General features: G+C 49.5%; 1 protein-coding gene across 1 annotated transcript; it reads left to right on the top strand.

Moving 5' to 3' along the window:
• Positions 1–1,355: 1,355 nt before the first annotated feature.
• ATOX1 (antioxidant 1 copper chaperone) lies at positions 1,356–14,215 on the top strand. Its single transcript, XM_065874538.1, has 4 exons — positions 1,356–1,367; positions 7,545–7,620; positions 10,775–10,944; positions 14,077–14,215. Exons 1-3 carry the CDS (start codon positions 1,362–1,364, stop codon positions 10,897–10,899), a joined length of 207 nt encoding a protein of 68 aa, XP_065730610.1. The 5' UTR covers positions 1,356–1,361; the 3' UTR covers positions 10,900–10,944; positions 14,077–14,215.
• The last annotated feature ends 5,389 nt before the right edge of the window (positions 14,216–19,604 follow it).

Below are 19,604 nucleotides of genomic sequence, written 5' to 3'. Positions count from 1 at the left end.
TAAAAAAAAAAAGAATGAATTGAAGCTAAGAGACAATAAATCAACAACCAGCACACTTTCTCAAAAAGGTTTCAGGTATGTGTTAAGACTATAATTTGGGACTTCCCTGGCCGTCCAGTGGTTAAGAATCTGCGCTTCCACTGCAGGGGGCACGGGTTTGATCCCTGGAACTAATATCCTGCACGCCTCGCTGCTTGGCCAAAAAAAAAAAAAAAGACTATAGTTTTCCTCAACGTGGTTCCCCAAACCAGAAGGAGGACGCAGACTAAAAATACACCTGGAAATTAAGGGACAGTGTATCTAATGAAAGGACTAGAAATCTGAGTTTTTAATAAGCTCTCCAAGCAGTTCTAGTGATGAGAGATCTTTGAAGCTATTAACTTGGAGGGAGCCCCTTGGATATTACAAGGACAGAACCAGCCTGGTACTCTGTGTGCGTGTGTGTGTGTGTGTATGTGTGTGTGTGTGTGTGTCTGATGTTCTGGGTCCTGGTACTCTGTGTGCGTGTGTGTGTGTGTGTATGTGTGTGTGTGTGTGTCTGATGTTCTGGGTCTTGGTACACCTCTTTGTAAGTGTCCTAGAGCATCTGTGGGTCTCCTGTCTTTGCAGCTTCGTTTCTCCATGTCTCTCCGTGCCTGCCCCTCAATCTGAATATCTCTGCCTCCCAAGGCATGCCCTCTAATGTCTTTCAACTTTTACATGCTGTTCTGTCTCCTTCCTTCCCAATTGGCCCATCGTCCATCTTCAGATGAACGAAGACTTCCTCCTCTGGAAGCCTCCTCTCTTCACGAACCGCCCCTGAGTTAGAGATCCTTTCTTCGCTCCAAATACACAGCTCCTTTAACACTTGCATTATCTTGCATTATCATCGCCTGCTTCCCTGGCTCCCTACTAGGCTGTCTTTTCCACTACTGCATCTTGGATGCCTAGCACAGTGCCGGCCCATGGCTGGCAATCAACAAACGCTGACTAACTGAGATTGTCCCTCTAGGGAGAGAGGGATGGGGGGGTGGGGGGTGGAGTTTGTCCTGTTCACAGCGCGGGGGCCCCAGCCCCCTAATACAAGCCTGACGCGGAGCAGGAGTTCTAAAAATGGCTAACAAGCAAGGCAGGCTCACCTAACATCCCGCCCACCGCCTAGCGTAGTGGTGGCGGGGCTCCAGTGGCCCCGTCCCGGCCGGAAGGAGGCGGGGAGGCCTACGGTCTTCAGGCAGCTGCCGGCCCGCGGGACCGGAGTGGGCGGGGCCTGGGCCAGAGGGCGGCTCTCGCCCTCGTGCACACCCGGAAGCGCACTGGCGTTTGCTCTCAGAGCCGGGGGAAGCAGCGCTGCCGACCCAGTTCCTGCAGCCAGCTCCTCAGTCATGCCGGTAAGTTGTCGCGCCGTCCCCGCCCCGCGCAGAGACCCGCGGCCTCCGGCTTGTGCTTCGGCTGCACCGCCTTTTGGCCAGAGGTCCCTCTTGAAGGGCTCAGGCCGCGCCCGGAGCTGTCGGCCCTCTTCTCACCCCTCCCCACCCAGCCCCCAGCTTCTTCGACCCTCCCGAAAATCGGATCCCAAGGGAGTTTTAGCTGGCAGTCAGGCTTCAGAACATCGAAGCTGCAAGGCCTTCAAGCGATTACAAGCCTAAAGCTTCCCTGCAAAGACGGGGAAACAGACCCAGCGAGGGGCAGAGAGTCGCTGGAGGTCACACAGGGAGTCGGTGGCGATCCGGAACTGGGATGGCTAGTCCCTGCGTCTCCCACGTGGATGCCCCTTCCCGCGGAGCTGGCCTGAAAGAGGGGCTTGGGGTGACTTACCTCCCGGACAGGGCAGGAGTTCGGAGATCCGTGTTTGTCTTCCCTTCCTCTGCCCACTGTGTCTGAGTTTCAGGTCAGCGCTGGGCCACACTGAATGGAGACAGTGCTTTTAACCTTTTCTACAGGTCACTTTATGAACCTGAACCCGTGAGCTACAGAGAGGTTCAGGGACCTGCCCAAACTCGCCAGTTGCTCAGTGGCAGAGTCTGGGGAGGGATGACCTGCTCACTCAGTCTTATCATCCAATACACATGATAAGACTCTTGGTCTCATTTTGTTGCTCATGGCCTCATTTTGTAGGTAAAAGATTAAGGCCTTTTGCAGATAAAAACAAACAAACAAACATTAAAATCCCGGTAATTCCAGCACCTTATTCAAGGTGGTGTTGGGAGATGGGTGCAGCCAGGATTAAGCCCCTTATCTTCAGGGGCCCAGTCTCTCCTGACCTCACCACATGATACATGTCCAACAAAAGTAGTCATACCGGCTTGGGAGGAAGCTCTGATCCCAGTTGCATCCCAGGGCTACTGGCTGGAGTGGTGGTGTTTAGCACTTTCCCCCAGGGTGCCTGGTTTTCTGGCCTTGCTCCAAGTGGGTACCCAGAGGTGTCCCACAGATGCCCTGTGTCCTAGCGGCCTAGCTTTGAGGAGCTGACAGGCGAACCAGAGGCCTCCTGGGCCAGGCCTCAAACATCTCAGGTGTCATTTCCCTTGGGTCTTGCCAGGTACCATGAGACAAATCCTCAGACAACACAAAGTATGGACAAAGAACCTGACAGAATCAGCCCTCCCAGTTGAGCAAATCTGCCTGTGGCAATGTCAGAGGAAGGCATTAATCACTCTGGGACTGGGATGGCGGAGGCTACCGGCCTTTTGTGGGGGGTGTCAGTGAGGGAAAGGCCAGCTTGAGGATGGCTGTATTCTATGTTCACTCCTGGGAATTTTGACGAACAAAAGACCCACCAGAGTGGATGATCCAAATGAAGAGGGCACTTGGCCGTATATCACGAGATGAACAGCTGAAGGAGACTCACACCAAAACTGGAAAGGGATTAATGTGTCACCTGAGAGGTTTCTCGTGCAAAACACTTGGAATCTCAGAAACCTCTGAAAAATCTGTGCCCTACCCCACCCCCCTTGCCAGCTGCGCGACCTCAGGCAAGCTGTTTTACCTCTTTGTGCCTTGATTTCTGTGTAAAATGGGGGTAAAAACTGACCTCACAGGGCTGTCGTTAGTAGTAACTGGAAAAATGGCAGTAAAATATGTACTCAGCCACTGACATAGTTCGTCCCGAAGAAATGGTAGGTCTTGTGTAGACCTAGGACAAACTGGTAGAAGTATAGGCAGGCAGGTTTCAACCCTATGTGTTTTTTTGTTTTTTTTTATTTTTATTTTTATTTATTTATTTATTTTTTCAACCCTATGTTAACAAGGACCACAGTGGCTAAAAGTTTAGGCTTGGGTAGGTCTAGGCCCTGTTATTCACTAGCTGTGTCGCTCTTAGTGAGTGACCTAACCTTATCTGTCAAGAAGGGATAATAGGGGCTTCCCTGGTGGCGCAGTGGTTGGGAGTCCACCTGCCGATGCGGGGGACGCGGGTTCCTGTCCCGGTCTGGGAGGATCCCACATGCCACGGAGCGGCTGGGCCCGTGAGCCATGGCCGCTGGGCCTCTGCGTCCGGAGCCTGTGCCCCGCAACGGGAGAGGCCACAACAGTGAGAGGCCCGTGTACCACAAAAAAAAAAAAAAAAAAAAAAGATAATAATAATGCCTACCTCATGGTGTTGTTGTGACGATTAAACGAGGACATGCATGCACAGTGCCTGGCACATAGTAGGCACTCTAATAATAGTAAATTGCCAATCATCAGGGTGTTCAAAAACTGAACGCCCCGGATATTTGAGAAAGCATTTCGTCTCTGGGAGGGGTCTGGATAGTATGACCCCGTTCCATTCCCACCCTTCCAGTTCTGAGATTCTGTTAAAGCATTGCACAGATGACTGGGCTTTTTCCTCTACGTTACAGGACCCGTTTTGTAGGTGACAGAGCAGAGGCTCTGAGGGGCTGGGACTGTGCAAAGTCGAGCATTCGCTGGTGGGGCCGGCCTTGGGATTCTCTGTAAAGACAGGATTACTCTGTGCAGGAAGGAGACTTTCCACAACCCCATATTTACTTTTGCAACTCAGAGGTGGAGGAGGAGAGGACTGAATTGTAATGATTGTGCAACGGAAGCCGTCTGCTGGCTTCTGACCTCTGTACGGTGCAGGAGGGAAGGAGACCCGCTCTCTGTAGCCAACAACAGAAAGCTTTAGAGATCTGTTGACGTCAAGTCCTCGGGCAGCAAAAACTTGGGTTCCTTCACAAGTTGTCCCCATCTCAGGTCTCCTGCTAAGAGTCATCATTGTGGGGGGTGGCAGCCCCATTTGCTGGTCCAGAGCCAGCAAGGTGTCCCTGGAGCCAGAAAAGCCTGGGTTCACATCCCATCCTCAACGCATGCCCACCACAGGACTGTGGGTGGCTTAGTTAACCCCTGGAACCTCAAGTTTTCTCCTACATGTAGTATGGTGACTAGCTCCCTTTCCAGGCTGGGTAAGGACTGAGATACTATATAAAGAGCATTTCACATAGTGGGCACTCATTAGATTTGGGTTTTATATTGGTCTTACAAACCCATTAAAGCTTTGGATGGGTGTACAGGTACCAACCACTGATGAATCTTGATTACCAGTTATTCTAGAGCAGGAGTCAGCAAACTTTTTTCTTAAAGGGCGAGATAGTGAATACCTAAGGCTCCATGAACCATGTGGTCTGTTACAACTCCTCAACTCTGCCATTCTAGTGTGAAAGTAAATGAATGAGCTTAGCTGTGTTCCAATAAAACTTTATAAAACCAGGTGGCAGGCAAGCTGTAGTTTGCCAGGTTGTGTGCTAGAGCAGCATCTCAAACTATAATGTGGGCAGGAATGTGCTGGGTGTCTTGTTAAAAATGAAGATTCTGGAAAAAGAAAAAAAAAAAAAGGATTCTGATTCAGGAGGCCTGGGGTGGGACCTGAGAGTCTGCAGTCTGGCAAGCTCCTGGGTGATGCTGATACCATTGTTCTGAGAACCACCCGTTAAAGACAAGATTATGGAATCCTCGCTAGAAATCCTTATTTCCAGAATTTGCTGTGGTGGTTGCTGAATAGTCACAAAATGAGCTGAAGGGATCAGAGGTGTTTAGAAAAAACGGAAGACTAACCATTTTCTTTAAGGCAGGTTTTGCAGATTTGGCCTCGATAAAATAGTGGTCTCCTGGTTGTGTCATGATGTTTGTAATGATGGTTATGTAATTCAGCACCGAGAAACCAAACTGCTTCACTCTTGGCCTCAGTTTCCCCTGTACAGCATGATGATAACCCAGACCCAAAGGTGCTTTGAGACTTGGAAAGAGCCTGAGAAGCCATTTAGACCAATGTTTCTCAAGTGTGTGGTCTTACCCCTCTGTTTCTCCTCAGTGGGTTAAAAATGGAGAGTCACAGAGCCCACCCAGAGCTACAGAGCTCACTGAGGCAGCTGCCTGCAGAGCTGCCCAGTCACCAAGTACCCCTGTGATTCTTCTGTGCACTGAGGCTGAGGAAACTGAATTGGCTAATGCCCTTTTGGTATAGATAAGGGGACTGGGGCCCCTAAGGACAGGGATTTTGCCTGAGGTCTTCCAGCAAGACACAGTGCTGTGCCCAGAATTCCAGTTGAGGTAGGAGATTTGAAAAGCTCCATGGAAAACGTAGCCATAGTTTTTTAAAGGGACAGAAAAAACGGAAGTGGAACGAAGTAATACTAATAATCTGATAGCTAACTTTTTCAAGAATTTTTTTTGCCGCGCCGAGTGGTTTGTGGCATTTTAGTTCCGCGGCCAGAGATTGAGCCTGGGCTCTCAGCAGTGACAGCACAGAGTCCTAACCACTGGACCGCCAGAGAATTCCCCCGATAGCCAACTTTTTACCCCAGTGGAACCTACTACTAGGCTCCAGTCTCTTTACCTAACATATGAATTAACTATTACTTCTGAGTAATTACCCCCAAAACTTAGTGGTTTGAGACAACAAATATTTATTAACTTATAGTTTCTGAGAGTCAGGAATCTGGAAGCAGATTAGCTGGTATTTCTGGCTCAGGGTCTCTCATGGAAGCTGCAGTGAAGATGTTGTCCAGGGCTGTGGTCCTCTGAAGGAGGATCTGCTTCCAAGTTGGCTCCCTCACACGGCTGTTGGCTGGAGGGCTCAGCTCTTCACCATGTGCACCTCTCCATAGGGCTGCCAGAGGGTCCTTAGGACATGGCAGCCAGCTTCCTCCAGAGTGAAGGATCCCAGAGAGAGTAAGGCAGAAACCACAATGTCTTTTATGCGTTAGCCTCCAAGGTCACCTAACGTCACTTCAGCCATATTCTACTGGACACACAGGCCAACCCTGAGACACTGTGGAATAGGACTACTCAAGGGCCTAAATACCAGGAAGCAGAGATTACTGGGCCATCTTGCATGCTGGCTACCACACTTAAAACGTTGTGTTCATCCCATTCACCAGCCTGGAGAGGGACTTTCATCCCCATTTTGCAGATATAGAAACCAAGGCACAAAGGACTTAAGTCACTTACTCATGGCCACACAGCTACTAAGTGCCAGAGCTGGGATCTGAAGCCAGGTCTCATTTCCAGAGATTTAAAATAAGGGAAGTATTGGTATAAGTAACCTTTGTTTGAAAGCAGAGGAAGGACCCAGGGTTGTTCAACCAGCTGTGTCAAACATCCATTCACCCAACAAAATGTGTTGAGCCCCTGCTCTGTGCCAGGCACTCACTGTTCCAAGTATTGGGGATGCAGCAGTGAACGGAGGAAAGCCTCATCTTCTGGGAGCTTGCCTTCAGGCCCTTGGTTTGTTAGATATCCTGGAGACTGTAGGATGCTGAGCCCTCATGCAGAGTCCAGGAGCCTGGGTTCCCTTACTGGCCCAGATTCAGCTCACTGGGAGCCCAGGCAAATCCTCTCCCTTCCCAGGATTCAGGTGCTGCCTCTGAAGCACTTGGATGGCAGCAGTGGTCTCCATATTTCAGAGTCGCCAGGGAAGCTTATTGACCATAATAGATGCCTCAGCCCTCTGGCTTGCTGACCAGAACCTATAGTTTTTGTTTGTTTGTTTGTTTTTATACAGCAGGTTCTTATTGGTTATCCATTTTATACATATTAGTGTACATACGTCAATCCCGATCTCCCAATTCATCCCACGCTCGCCACCTCCCGCTTTCTCCCCTTGGAACCTATAGTTTTTGTAAGCTCCCAGGTGAGTCTAATGTGGAGAGTGATCTTTTAATGCATAATTAAGACCACCAGATCAGCCCTGCTCAGAGCATGGGGCCCACCCACATTAGAATTATTAGTGATCCTGAGACAACCCCATAGCTGAAGAATCAGGGCTTTGAAGATGAGACTAGAAACCAACATCTTAAACTACCTTCCCAGGTGATTCTTCTCGCACGTCCCAGACGCCGCTAAAGGGTTTCGAGGGATTCTGTCCTTTAACACAACCACCTGTGAGATATAGAAACCCTTGGTTACTGTACAGTTTAAGAGAGTGGGGCTCAGAAACAGGCTACTGGGGAGTCTGATGAAAGCCAGATCTTGCCTTTCTCTCTGCCCTGTGTCTTGGCTCCTGAGTGGGCCTGCATGCTAGTGGGGACTTGGCTTATGGACTTGGCTTATGGTCTCCTTTGTTTCAGAAGCACGAGTTCTCCGTGGACATGACCTGTGAAGGCTGCTCTAATGCAGTCACTCGGGTCCTCAACAAGCTGGGAGGTGAGTGTGTGGCCCTCGGATGGGGGTGGGGAGACAGATACACTTATATTAAATGCATGTAGGCATGGAACGGGAGAAGCTTGAGTTTAAGCTGATAACAGTAACACCAAAACATATTGAGTACTTAGCATATGCCAAGTACTCTGCTTCGTGGCTTCCGTGGATCACATCATTTAATCCTCACCCTGACCATTTCAGGTAGCTGCTTTGACCATCTCCATTTCAAGCAGGAGGGAACTGAAGTTCAGAGAGGTTAAGTAACCTGTTAGGATCACACAGCCAGTAGTGGCAGAGCTGGGATTTGGCCACGTGGAGCCCTGGCAGTACTACTTAGTATGTTGGTAATCACATTCATCTCCAGTGTGATAACTTTTGTTATGTGACACATTTGAGTGTTATTTTCTATTAAGATTTTTAGAAGCTATAACATTTTAAGAAATAAACTTTGGATCAGTCCTGTGCAGAACTCCTAAAGCACCTCTTTTGGGTGTATTTAGAAAACCATTAATCTCCTCCAGTCCCCTCAGTTCTCATCTGGGGAAACTGAGGTCCAGAGAGGGCTGGGGTCTGGTCCTGGGGCTCCATGAAGTCGTGACAGAGCTGTGGTCAGAGTTCTGGTAGTGCTGGGGCAGTCAGCCTTTTCACCCTGGATAATAGTAACACCCAGTTTTCAAAGGGCTTTCATGTGGATGTCATCTCGTTAGCACTTAACACCGTCCTCTGAGCTGTACTTTCCGTCTGTGGAATGGGGATGTTGACACCAGGCCCCAGGAGGGGAAGTGACTTGCCCAGTGTCCCACAGTGAGTCCATGGCTGGTTTCTAGACTGTAAACTGGAATCTGAACTGTAGAAGAATCTGAAACAGTGAAAAGAACCTGGCTGCTGACTTGCCATGTGACCTTGGCCTCCTCTCCCTGGGCCTGGCTTTCCCCAGCTACAGTATGGGAAAGTCAGCCTCTCAGCTTTGCCGTGGATGCTTTAACAGTATAACCCTGCTCACAAGCCCTTCTATACAAGCACCAGCTCTGCATGAAGTGAGGGAGGGGTGCTTTCACTCTTGCTGGCTCCAGGACACCTGTCCAGGGACCTGGGCTACCAGAAACACAGCTTGAAATCCACTGGGTCAGATGATGCCAGAGTGTCTTCCAGCTCTGTGATGCCACCAGAATATTTGCTCCAAAGAGGAGGGAGACACTTCTGAACCAAAAGACAAAACCCAGAGTGCAGCCAGGATACATTGCCCTCTCCCTGGTATCCATTAGGTACAGAGTCAGAGGTTAGGACTAAATCCCGTGCCGTGTGCTTTTTCAGGCCCCTTCACTGGTGCCTGAGGATCTGCCTTTGAGCTTGGGCAGGTATCTCTCCCTCTTTCACTACTATCCCCACTTGGGGTGGCCTCTTAAGAAGGGTCAGAAGGGTTTTCTGAGCTAGTAGGGGCCACAGATGAGCAGTGCTGGGCCTGAGGAATCACAGACCAGTGGCATACTTGAACTGGAGAGCCCACAGGGGCTGGCTGACCCCAACTCCTTCATGTACCGATGGGGAACCTGAGGCCTGTGATAGGCAGTACCCAGCCAGTCAGTGGTGAAGCCAGGCCTGGGATTCTCCCTCTGTTGTTTCAAGAAGACCCATTTGTACCTATTCCCCTATGCCACCGAGGGGCTTCAAATGGGCACAGCCCTTTAGGAGGGCAGTTTTGCAAAACCTATGAATATTTAAAGTGTGCTAGGCCCCTGTTTTCAATAGCCGGCGAGACTATGCAGAGGCCTTCCTCTTTTATCTCGGTCGCCAACATGCCATCTGGACTAAGGAAGACCCGGAAACTTAGGGGCCACCTGAGCCATGGCCATGGCTGCATCATCAAACACTGGAAGCACCCGGGAGGCCACGGTAATGCTGGTGGCACGCATCACCACAGGATCAGCTTTGACAAATACCACGCAGTATACTCTGGGAAAGCTGGTATTAGGCGTTACCCCTTAACGAGGAGCTAGAGCTTCTGCCCAACCGTCAGATGGGTCAGTGGTAGGATAGAAGTGGTTCTTTGGAACTTACTTCCTCAGTCTAAGGTTCTTCCACCTGGCTTCCTCATCTCAGACCAAACCATTCTGGTCGTAATCAGAATGTTGGAATGGGGCCCAACAATCTGAATTTTAAACACACCAGGGCTTTTTTTATCAGAGTGGTTCGGATTCTAGAAAGTAGTTGCCAGGACTTATGGGTCCCTGTGCATAGGAGTCTTAATGTTCAACGAAATACATCACGAAATGCTAATGAAAAAAATAAAAAGTGTGCCAGTCTGTTGCCCCACAATTTCCATTCTATGAATTCACGGTATAGAAATATTTCCACAAGTTTTATAAGATACGTTCAAGTATGTTTACATTGTTGTGATCATAGTGAGAGATTGGAGGCAACCTCAGTGTCCTTCAGAGGGGGACTGAGTAGATGGATGGTACATCCACACTATGGGATATGGTGTAGCTGTTAAAAAAGAATGAAGTAAGTCTGTATGCACTGAGATGGCAAGATATCCTGGACATTGGAAAGTGACATATAGCAAGACCTGTTTACTTTTCATTTGTCCATCAGGGAGAAACACTGGATAGGGGCCCTATTGTTCAGTGATCCTTAGAGGTAGGAAATAGTAGGGGCCTTAAAGTTTCAAATTTTATTCAGAAATGCTTGCCTTTCTTCTTTTTAAATGGTGTGTCTGGGGACTTCCCTGGCAGTCCAGTGGTTAAGACTCCGCACTTCCACTGCAGGGGGGCACGGGTTCAATCCCTGGTAGGGAAATTAAGATCCCACGTGCCGCGTGGCACGGCCAAGTGTGTCTGTATTACTTTTGCAATTAAGAAAAAAAAATTCTTAAAGCCCCCATCTAGAGCAGGGATGGGCAAACTACAGCCCCTGGGCCCAATCCAGCCCACAGCCTGTTTTTGCACAGCTGACAATGGTTTTTACATTTTTACAGGGTTGTAGAAACAATATACAGAAGACTGTGCAGTCCACAGTTCCTAAAACACGTGCTCTGTGGCCCTTTTCAGGAGAAGTGTGCCGATCCTTGGTCTAGAAGAGAGGGGAGAGGTGGTGGTCAATAATTCAGGAGCCTGACTGGGAACGTCTCTGTCCCCCCTCCCCCCCCTTCCTGCAGGAGTTCAATTTGACATTGACCTGCCCAACAAGAAGGTCTGCGTCGACTCTGAGCACAGTGTGGACACTCTGCTGGAGACCCTGGGGAAAACAGGAAAGGCTGTTTCCTACCTCGGCCCCAAGTAGCGAGGGCCTGGGCCCCCAGCTTGCAGGATGGACCAAAGTGGGCAGGTGGGTGAGGCCCCAACACTGCAACAAAATATATCTCTACCGGATGCAAATCACAAGCTCAGGGACTCCTTCCAGCCCCCTGTGAGTAGACAGAGCACTGCGTCATGTCGCCCAGGGTCCCCTCTATGACTTCAGGGTACATTTCATGATCAGCAGGGTTTAAGTTTAAGCATATGGCCCCAAGCAGTGTGTCTTTTGCTTTGATAACTTAACGGTCCCATCAGAGGTGACACCTACGCCCTGAGCCTTGTGGTCCGGTGCACTGACCAGGTGAGTTAGTTCACCTTGGCCTCTGTCCCCACTTGGAACTGTTCTCAGCTTCCTGAGCATGCCCTCTGCCCAGACTGGTGCACAGACAATACTGTGGTCAATCTGGTAGTTTCTTAAAACCTATCATATGACCCAGCCATTCCTTTGCCAGGTATTTACCCTAGAGAAATGGAAAGCACTGTCCATATGAAGACTTGTAAATACTGAGAGCAGCTTTACTTGTAATAGCCAAAAGCTGGAAACAACCCAATGTCCATCACTAGGTGAATAGATAAACAAATTGTGGTATAGCCATAGAATTGAATACTATTGTCCATGCAACAACTGCAATGAATCTCACATACTGTATGATGTCATTTATATAAAGTTCTAAAAGATGCAAACGAACCTATAGCGACCAAAGCAGATCCGTGATTGCTTGATGATGTGGGGTGGCAAGGAGAGGCAGGAGGAGACTTTGGGGTTGGAAATGTTCATTATCTTGAGTGTGGTGAGGGTATGTGGGTGTATTCAATTGATAAGTCACAGATCATCACGTTGTGCACTTAAAATATGTCTACGTATAGCATGTCAGTTACACCCCCAATAAAGCTGTTAAAGGTGAAATACAACACAAAAAACAGCAGCGTGTTTAAGCTGGATGTTCCATTTGATTTTACATAGTCCAGAAAGGAGGCTAGTGACACTGTGCCAGCACCCTTCACTGCGGAACCAGGGCAGACTTTAGTCATCCATCCAGCATTCCTTCCCTCCGTGCCTAGCCACAGTCTCAGAATCCTTCACAGCACAGCCCTCCTAGCAGTCACTGGCCCCGTAGTGCCTTTCATGCCCTTCATGCGTGTATTACAACAATCGCTACATCCCTGATGTCGCTCAGTGCTCTCACTGTAATTAAGGAAAATGAGGCCTGGAGAGGGGAAGTGACTTGGCCAAAGCCCCACACAGGTGAGTGCCAGGGGCAGGCTGAGAATCAGGCATCCAACTACAACTGACTGCTGGGCCATGGCAGTGAACTTCAGCTGCAGCCTCCTTCCTAAAGGTGTGCGTTGGAATCTGAGCCGTGGCAGTGTCCTGTGTATCTGGTGACATCCCGTGCAAATCATGAGATGTCAGATGTGTCTGTCTTCGTCATCCCCTTCCTGCCCACGGATGAACCATGTTCAGGAATGAGCCCAGGATGAATAATCAGTATTCTAGGAGCCTAGTTTTTAGCTCTGCCCTCATTTCACACTCTGACTGTGGACACTTCTCTTTCATTCCTGAGACTTAGTCCTCCCTCCTGTAAAATGGGGCTATAACCTCTGCCCTGCTTTCCTGCCTTGTGGAGGTTACTGTGAAATCCCTCTGAATATGAAGGATGATCCTTAAAGGGAGGGTAACGTTTCTACCATACCAGTGTTCATCACATGGTTCCTGCATCCCTAGGGTTTTGGGGGGAGGGTGGGTGGGTGGGACCCTAGGCCCCTCCATGTATCCCAAGTAGCCCCGTTTTATATTGGGCCTCCGTGTAAGACTGTGTTTATAAGTCTCTGTGACAAGGAGGGATGGAGGGAGGGAAGAGAAAAAAACTTCTTCAGCTGGCTACACACGTGGGGGAACCCCAGTGTAGACACTTGGAATTGGAAACTCCCGACCTGAGCATGTGAATTTTGTTTGACTGAAGAAGCAACACCTGCCTGTTGTAAACCATGTGTAGCTTAATGTGTATTTTTCTCATAGTAGGCTCTTTTTTTTTAATTGAGATGAAATTCACATGACATGCAATTAACCATTTTAAAGTGTACCATTCATTGGCCTTTAGTGTATTCACAATGTTGTACATCCACCACTTCTCTCTAGTTTCAAAACTTTTCATCACCCTAGAAAAACTCCCTGTACCCATTTAGGCTGTCCCCACTGCCTCCGCTCTCCATCCCCTGGCAACCACCAATCCGCTTTCTGCCCCCTGGACTCACCTGCCCTGGATATTTCATATAAAAGGAATCATATGTTATGTGACCTTTTGTGTCTGGCTTCTTTCACTTAGCATAATGTTTTCAGGATTCACCCAAGCTTAGCATGTATCAGTACTTCATTCCTTTCTATGGCTGGATAGTTCTTATAGTAGTTTTAATTAATTAATTTTAGCTTTTTTATTATAGGAAGTGTCGAACCTATGCAAGTAGGCTAGTAAAATGAATCTCCATGTACCCATCACCCAGATCCAACGGTCATCAAGTCATTGCCATCATTTCATCCATGGCCCGCTCTCTCCACCCCCATATTCACAGCAAATTCAGGCATTATATAGTTTCATCTGCACATCTGTCAGTAACCATGTGGAGTATGAAAAGGCTCCTGGAGATTCATATGCACGGCACTGGGTGAGAATCACTGATCTGGTAAGCTTTTACCCCACACACTAGGCAGCATCTGTCTCTGAGTCTGTTTTAAGAGGCTGCCCAGTGACTGATTTGAAGCCAGGTTCAGGAACCAGAGATAGAATGTTTATTGGTTCTGAAGTTTCCTTGATCGTCTGGCTCTCGGCAGATTTGTTTGATCGTGATTTTTTTTGTTGCCCTCCTGGTATAAGTTGAAACAGGACACGGAAGGTGCCCCAGCAGCCCTGGGAGTTCCCCAGAAGAGGGCCTCGGCGGTGACCGGCTTAGCAAGATCAATGGGTTCTGGTCAAGACTGCCAAGAGGCAGTCTTGGTAGAAGCAGCGTTTAGGGCTGGACACGGGGTTCTAGTCCTGCTCCAGCACCTGGGTTTCTCACCTCAGCCGGTACAACTGCCTCTTAGTGAACCTTTACTGCTTTTGTAATGTCTCCATGTGTTCAGCAGATGGCGCCTGTGTTCCACCTCACGTCTCATCTCTTCCAGGATGCTGAGCCAGCTCCTGCCTTCCAGACAGATCTGGGACCTGACAATCCTGCTCAGCGATGGTAGTTCCCGCGGAGACCCTCACTTGCCCTGCTCTTCTGTAGCTTCCTTGCAATAAAGTCAAGTCGATTTTGCTGGAGATATTGTCTCTTGCCTGGCCTTGATGTCACTTGCTTACGTGCTGTGCTGTGCTGCTCACATGTTGCTCTGAAGGAGGTAACTGCAGTGCTTGCTCGGGTTGGAGTTCTAAGAGCTCCCAACTGGGTGGAAGAGGTCCGATGGATTCCGAGTCTTTGCTGTGTGAGCTTTTACAAGTCACTTCCCCTCTCTGGGCCTCACTTTTCCTCATCTATAAGTGAAGGTGGGTGATCCTCTTTCTTTTCACTACTTTCTTAGACTCCGTATTGTGAAAAACTTTTGTCTGTCAAGCGAATCACATTTAAGGGAGGTAAAATTGTATGGCAGTTAGAATAACGGGAAGAGGCAGCGAAGTCAGACTGCCTGGGATAGAGTCCAAGCTCCATACCTCCCAGCTGGGCCACGTAACCTCTTGGTGTCCGCAAGCATAAAATGTGGTAACAGCATCTCCTGCAAATGGTGGTTGTAGGGATTAAATGAGGCGACTCATGTAAGTCGCCTAGATAGTGCTTGTCAGTTAGTAATCACTCAGTGAACATTCTCTATTCACGTACATTTTTTGTATGTATCTAATTATCAAAGATCTGTAGAAATGGCAATTAGAATTCCAGTCAGCCTAAAAGTTAGTGCCTTACAGAGTTGATGCAATTATATCAAAACAAAGGGAAATGTTTTAGTTTGTACAGCTTTACTTATTTTTTAAAAATATTTCTTTAAGCCAGCAGCTCTCAAACTGTTTCATCCCAGGACCCTTTTACACTCTTAAAAGTTACTGAGTATCTCAAAGAGCTTATGGTTGTGTGGGTTATGCCATAACAGAAATTAAAACAGGAATTTTTGGAACACAAGAATACGCAAGCATATATCCCATTAGCCATCAGGGTGAGATGGGGTCATTGCACAGCACTTAGATTCTGGAAACTTCACTGCATGATTGTAAGAAAAAGAGAAAAAGGCATCTTGTGTGAATAGTTTTGACCTTGTGTTCTTTCTGAAAGGTCTTAGGGACCACACACTGAGAATCACTGCTTTGACCATCTACTGGGCAGTGACTGGGGACCAGCGCTGCTGGACCTGGGATGAGACCCAGCTCTGCCTTTGGCGACCTGTGACCTTGGACCAGTCACCTCATCTCTCCCAGAGGCAGTTTTCTCACCTGCACAACGTACCATATCTGTACCTCAGGGGCCTTACGTAAGAGTTGGCAAACTTTGCCAACTCTGAACTGTATGCTAGCATAATTTGGGTCCCATTTTGAGAGTATTAAAACAAGTCTCAGCCATTTCTGCCTTTGTGGTCCCTTGGGGGCACAGGGACTCTCCCTGCCTTCATGGTATCTAGGGTCCTTGGCCACAAGATGGCAGTGTTCTTTGGCTCTGACCATCCATGGAGACACTGAAGACAGTTTCTGGGGGCGCTGGGAGTACAAACTTAAGTTTTTCCATTTTCACAGCTTCCCAGGAGACCTGGTTCAGGCTGTCTGGCCCACTGGAAATGCCCAAGGGTAAAGACACTGGTGTCTTGGGCCGAGTGGTCATTGGAGGAGTTCCTTTCCTTTGGCTCTTCTCTTACCCCGCACCCGCCGCTGGAATCCAGGTTTCCAGCTGAGGCCAAGGCCCCAAGCAGCTGGAGCAAATGAGCTCACACAGCGGGGTGTGGCAGGGGGGAGCAGATGTGTCCACCTGTCACCCAGGTGCTCTCCCCAGCACCTGAGCCCAGCCCACCTGCCCAGCGTTTCCAGCGCCCCCTGCAGCCAGCCGCGCCTCCTATGTCTCCCAGGTGCCTTGCGTTTGTTTATGCTGCCCCGAAATGGCATGCATTTCTGCCTGCTTCCCCAGCCCCGCCTGTCTCCATGTACAAATTCCTTTTCTTCCCTTGCATACCACAGCCTGCATGAAACCTCTCCACAACTGGAAGTAATTTATTTCTCCTCTTGGCCCTCACAGCATTTATCCCACTAGCTTCGGGGCTGAGGCAAAGCTTTTCGTCCACGTGTCTTTCCTGTCCTCAAGGATCAGGCCACGTATCTATTCCCTCAGCTCACAGAACAGGCACTGAGGGGGTATTTGATGGATGTGTAATGGCTGCCATCTGGGGGGCATTTATTGTGTGTCCTGCCCTTGCGTTCATGCCATTCATCTTCATCTGGTCCCTGTAAGCCAGCGGACCAGGACAGACCCAGAAACGTGGTAGGTGTGCCGGAGGCGTTTGCTGAGTTAATCTCACAGAGGTGGAGATCACCTGGTCTGAGCCTTTCAGCAGGGTTATGTTTTTGTCAAAGGTCCCTGGTGTGAGTACAGCAGCCTGGAGCCACCCCTGGGGCTCACTGTTCCCGGCTCCTTGGCCTCTGTCGACCACCCCACCCTGTGGCCAAAGCCTTACCGTGTCCAGTGCTGACATTCCCAGGGCTGGAGAGAAGCCTCACAGCCCCCATGAACTCGGGAGAGGGTCCATCGCCCGTGACCGGGTGAGCTGCAGAGGGAGCCCGTCTGCTCTGAGTGAGCTTGAGCAAGTCATCTCCTGTCCCTGCCTCCTGTTAAGGACAAGTTTTTGACTTTTAAGTGTTTTTGTTTTTAACAGCTTTAATGAGGTATCATTTCATTCAATAAACTGTACACAATTTAAGCCTATATGTAATTTTTAAAGATACACATACACGCTCATGTAAACCATAACCACAATCAAGAGAGTGATGACATTTATCACCCAGGAAGGTCCCCTCAGGCCCCTTGGAAATCCTTCCACCCCTCCCTCCCCCTTCAAGCAACAACCATCTGCTTTCCGCTACTATCAATTAGTTTGCAGTTCCTAGACTTTTATTTAAATAACAATCATACAGAATGTACGCATTTTTGTCTGGCTTTTTCCACTCAGCACAGTGACTTTGAAATTCACCCATGTTACTGAGGTATCAGTGATTAGACACTCACTTCCTATCACTGAGTAGTATTCCATTGCATGGCCATACCACAAAGTGTCCTTCATTCAACTGTTGATGGACACTGGACTTGTTTCCAGTTTTTCAAACTGCCGTCTGGGGCTGGCCAGGTTCCCCAAGGGCTCCACAGGGCACAGGGGGACAGTCTCAGATGCCAAACCAAAGCAGCTCAACATATGGTTTTACCTACTGAGCCTCCACCTACCGGGCCCAGAGGTATTCAGCCACGATCTGGACTTGAGCAGATCTGGATTCAAATTCCGTCTCCACCACTTAATAACTGCATGACCTTGGGCAAGCAACTGATTCTTTTGTGCAACTCAGTTTCCGCATATGTAAAATGGGGACCATAATATACCTACCTCAGATGGCTACGGTGGGACTTAAGATCATCACATGCCACATGCTTGATGGTGGCATTCCACAAATCAAGCTTTTTGAACAATTTCACAATTATACAATTTGAAGTTTGAAAACTGGAATTTGGAAGTCATAGGATCTAGGTCCTTTCAACCCTGCAGACTCAGAAGGAAAAATGGACCCTCAAGCGCTGTGCTGCGTGGAGGAGAGCAGTGGTTGTTCAGGTCACAGCCCTCTTTGTGGCACCCTCCTTTAATTAGGGACAGTCTCTTCAAAGCACGAGTCTGTAATTTCTGGGGAGTGCCCGGCAGAGCTGCTTTTAGATTTCCATGTCTTTAGGGGCTGTGGCCACTTAGTTTAAGTGGATGAGGCGAGTCTCCTAATCTGCCTCCCAAGAAGGGAACGGTCTGCAAATCTCATGACTGCCAGTTGGAGCCTTGAAAGAAAATATCAAAGCCTCTGGAAATAAGGATGCTGTCTATCCCCCACCGGTCTGCTCGTCAGGGGCTCCTAGTATCCTAATCCTTTTAGGACCACAAATCCCCAGGCAGCTAGAAGCCAGCTGGATCTCAGATAAGAATGCAGGCTCTGCAGACAAACGGATGGGTTCAGTGCCAGCCTGGCTGTTTCCCAGCTGTGTGAATTTGGGCGAGTCGCTTAACTGTCCAGGATCTCAGTTTTCTCATCTGTAAAATAAGAATAATAACTACGCCTTCTTCTCAGAGTGATATACGCACACGGCGAGTGCTCAGCTTGGCTGCTGCTATCACTGCAGGATCTTTGAAAAGAAGGCCTGGCTGGTCATCCAGCCCAATGTCCACATCCACGCCCCCCTACACCCTACAGTGGGGCCCCAAGCCTTGGCCTGCACACTACCCCTGCGAGGGAATGCCACAAGCAGCTGGCTCCGCTCTGGACAGCAATCTGGGGGAAAGTTCTGGCGTTGAGCCCACCCTCACCTCGCTGGCACGTCTCTCACAACTGGGGCTGGGTTCATCCTGACACCCGGGGCATCAGTCCAGCCCCTCCCCATGGTGGCTTCTCAGAGGCAGAACTCGCTCTCCCCTTCCCATCCCTACCCCACTCCCTGGCCCACCACTTCCTCAGGGACGGAGCTGGAGCTATCAGACCACCTGGTCACTAGCCTCTTCGTTGATGCCCCTCCTCCCATTTTTTTTTTGGCCGTACCTCACGGCATGCAGGATCTTAGTTCCCCAACCAGGGATGGAACTAGTTCCCCCTGCAGTGGAAGCATGGAGTCTTAACCACGGGACCACCAGGGAAGTCCTCGTTGATGCCCTTTTGATAGCGGAAGGCGAGAAAACACGAAAAGGCCAGGCAGCCCTGGACTCCCACCACTCCTAGGCCCGTTCACACGGTTCCCGGCGCAGCACGGAAGGAGCTGGGCTGAGTCCAGAGAGCACGAAGTCCTCACACAGGGGAACCTGGGCAGGTTACGCAATCTCTCCTCATCGGGGAACTGTGGCTCCGCCCTGGATAGCACCTTCTTCACAGGTAAGGCCCATAAAGCACCTAGCATGCGCGTGTGCGTGTGGCACGTGCCTGGTCAGTGCTGGCACTCACTTTTACGTTTTGGGGAGTGGGTCCCTGAATCTGATGGCTCCATAAAAGGAGACTGAGGCTGCCTGGTCAGGGCACACCCCCAAATCAGACCTGGCCTCTATCCTGCTCAGTCACTGCCCCTCCCAGGGTCCAATTTGGAAACCATGCTCTCTGAGGCAGCCATTTGTGAGTATCTAACTCCTTTTTTTTTGTTGTTTTTTTTTGCGGTACGCGGGCCTCTCACTGTTGTGGCCTCTCCCGTTGCGGAGCACAGGCTCGAGACGCGCAGGCTCAGTGGCCGTGGCTCACAGGCCCAGCCGCTCCGCGGCATGTGGGATCCTCCCGGACAGGGGCACGAAACCGTGTCCCCTGCATCGGCAGGCGGACTCTCAACCACTGCACCACCAGGGAAGCCCCCTAACTCCTTTTTTTTTGGTATAAACAGAAACTGTGGTTCCCTCCGTGTTCCTGGTAATTAGAGAGACCAGAAAAGCCATTGAGATGGTAGGAAGGGCTAGAGGGAGAGGTG

This window comes from Phocoena phocoena, chromosome 3, assembly GCF_963924675.1.
Source record: "Phocoena phocoena chromosome 3, mPhoPho1.1, whole genome shotgun sequence".
Taxonomy (NCBI): domain Eukaryota; kingdom Metazoa; phylum Chordata; class Mammalia; order Artiodactyla; family Phocoenidae; genus Phocoena; species Phocoena phocoena.
This window is presented reverse-complemented; position numbering and strand designations above follow the sequence as displayed.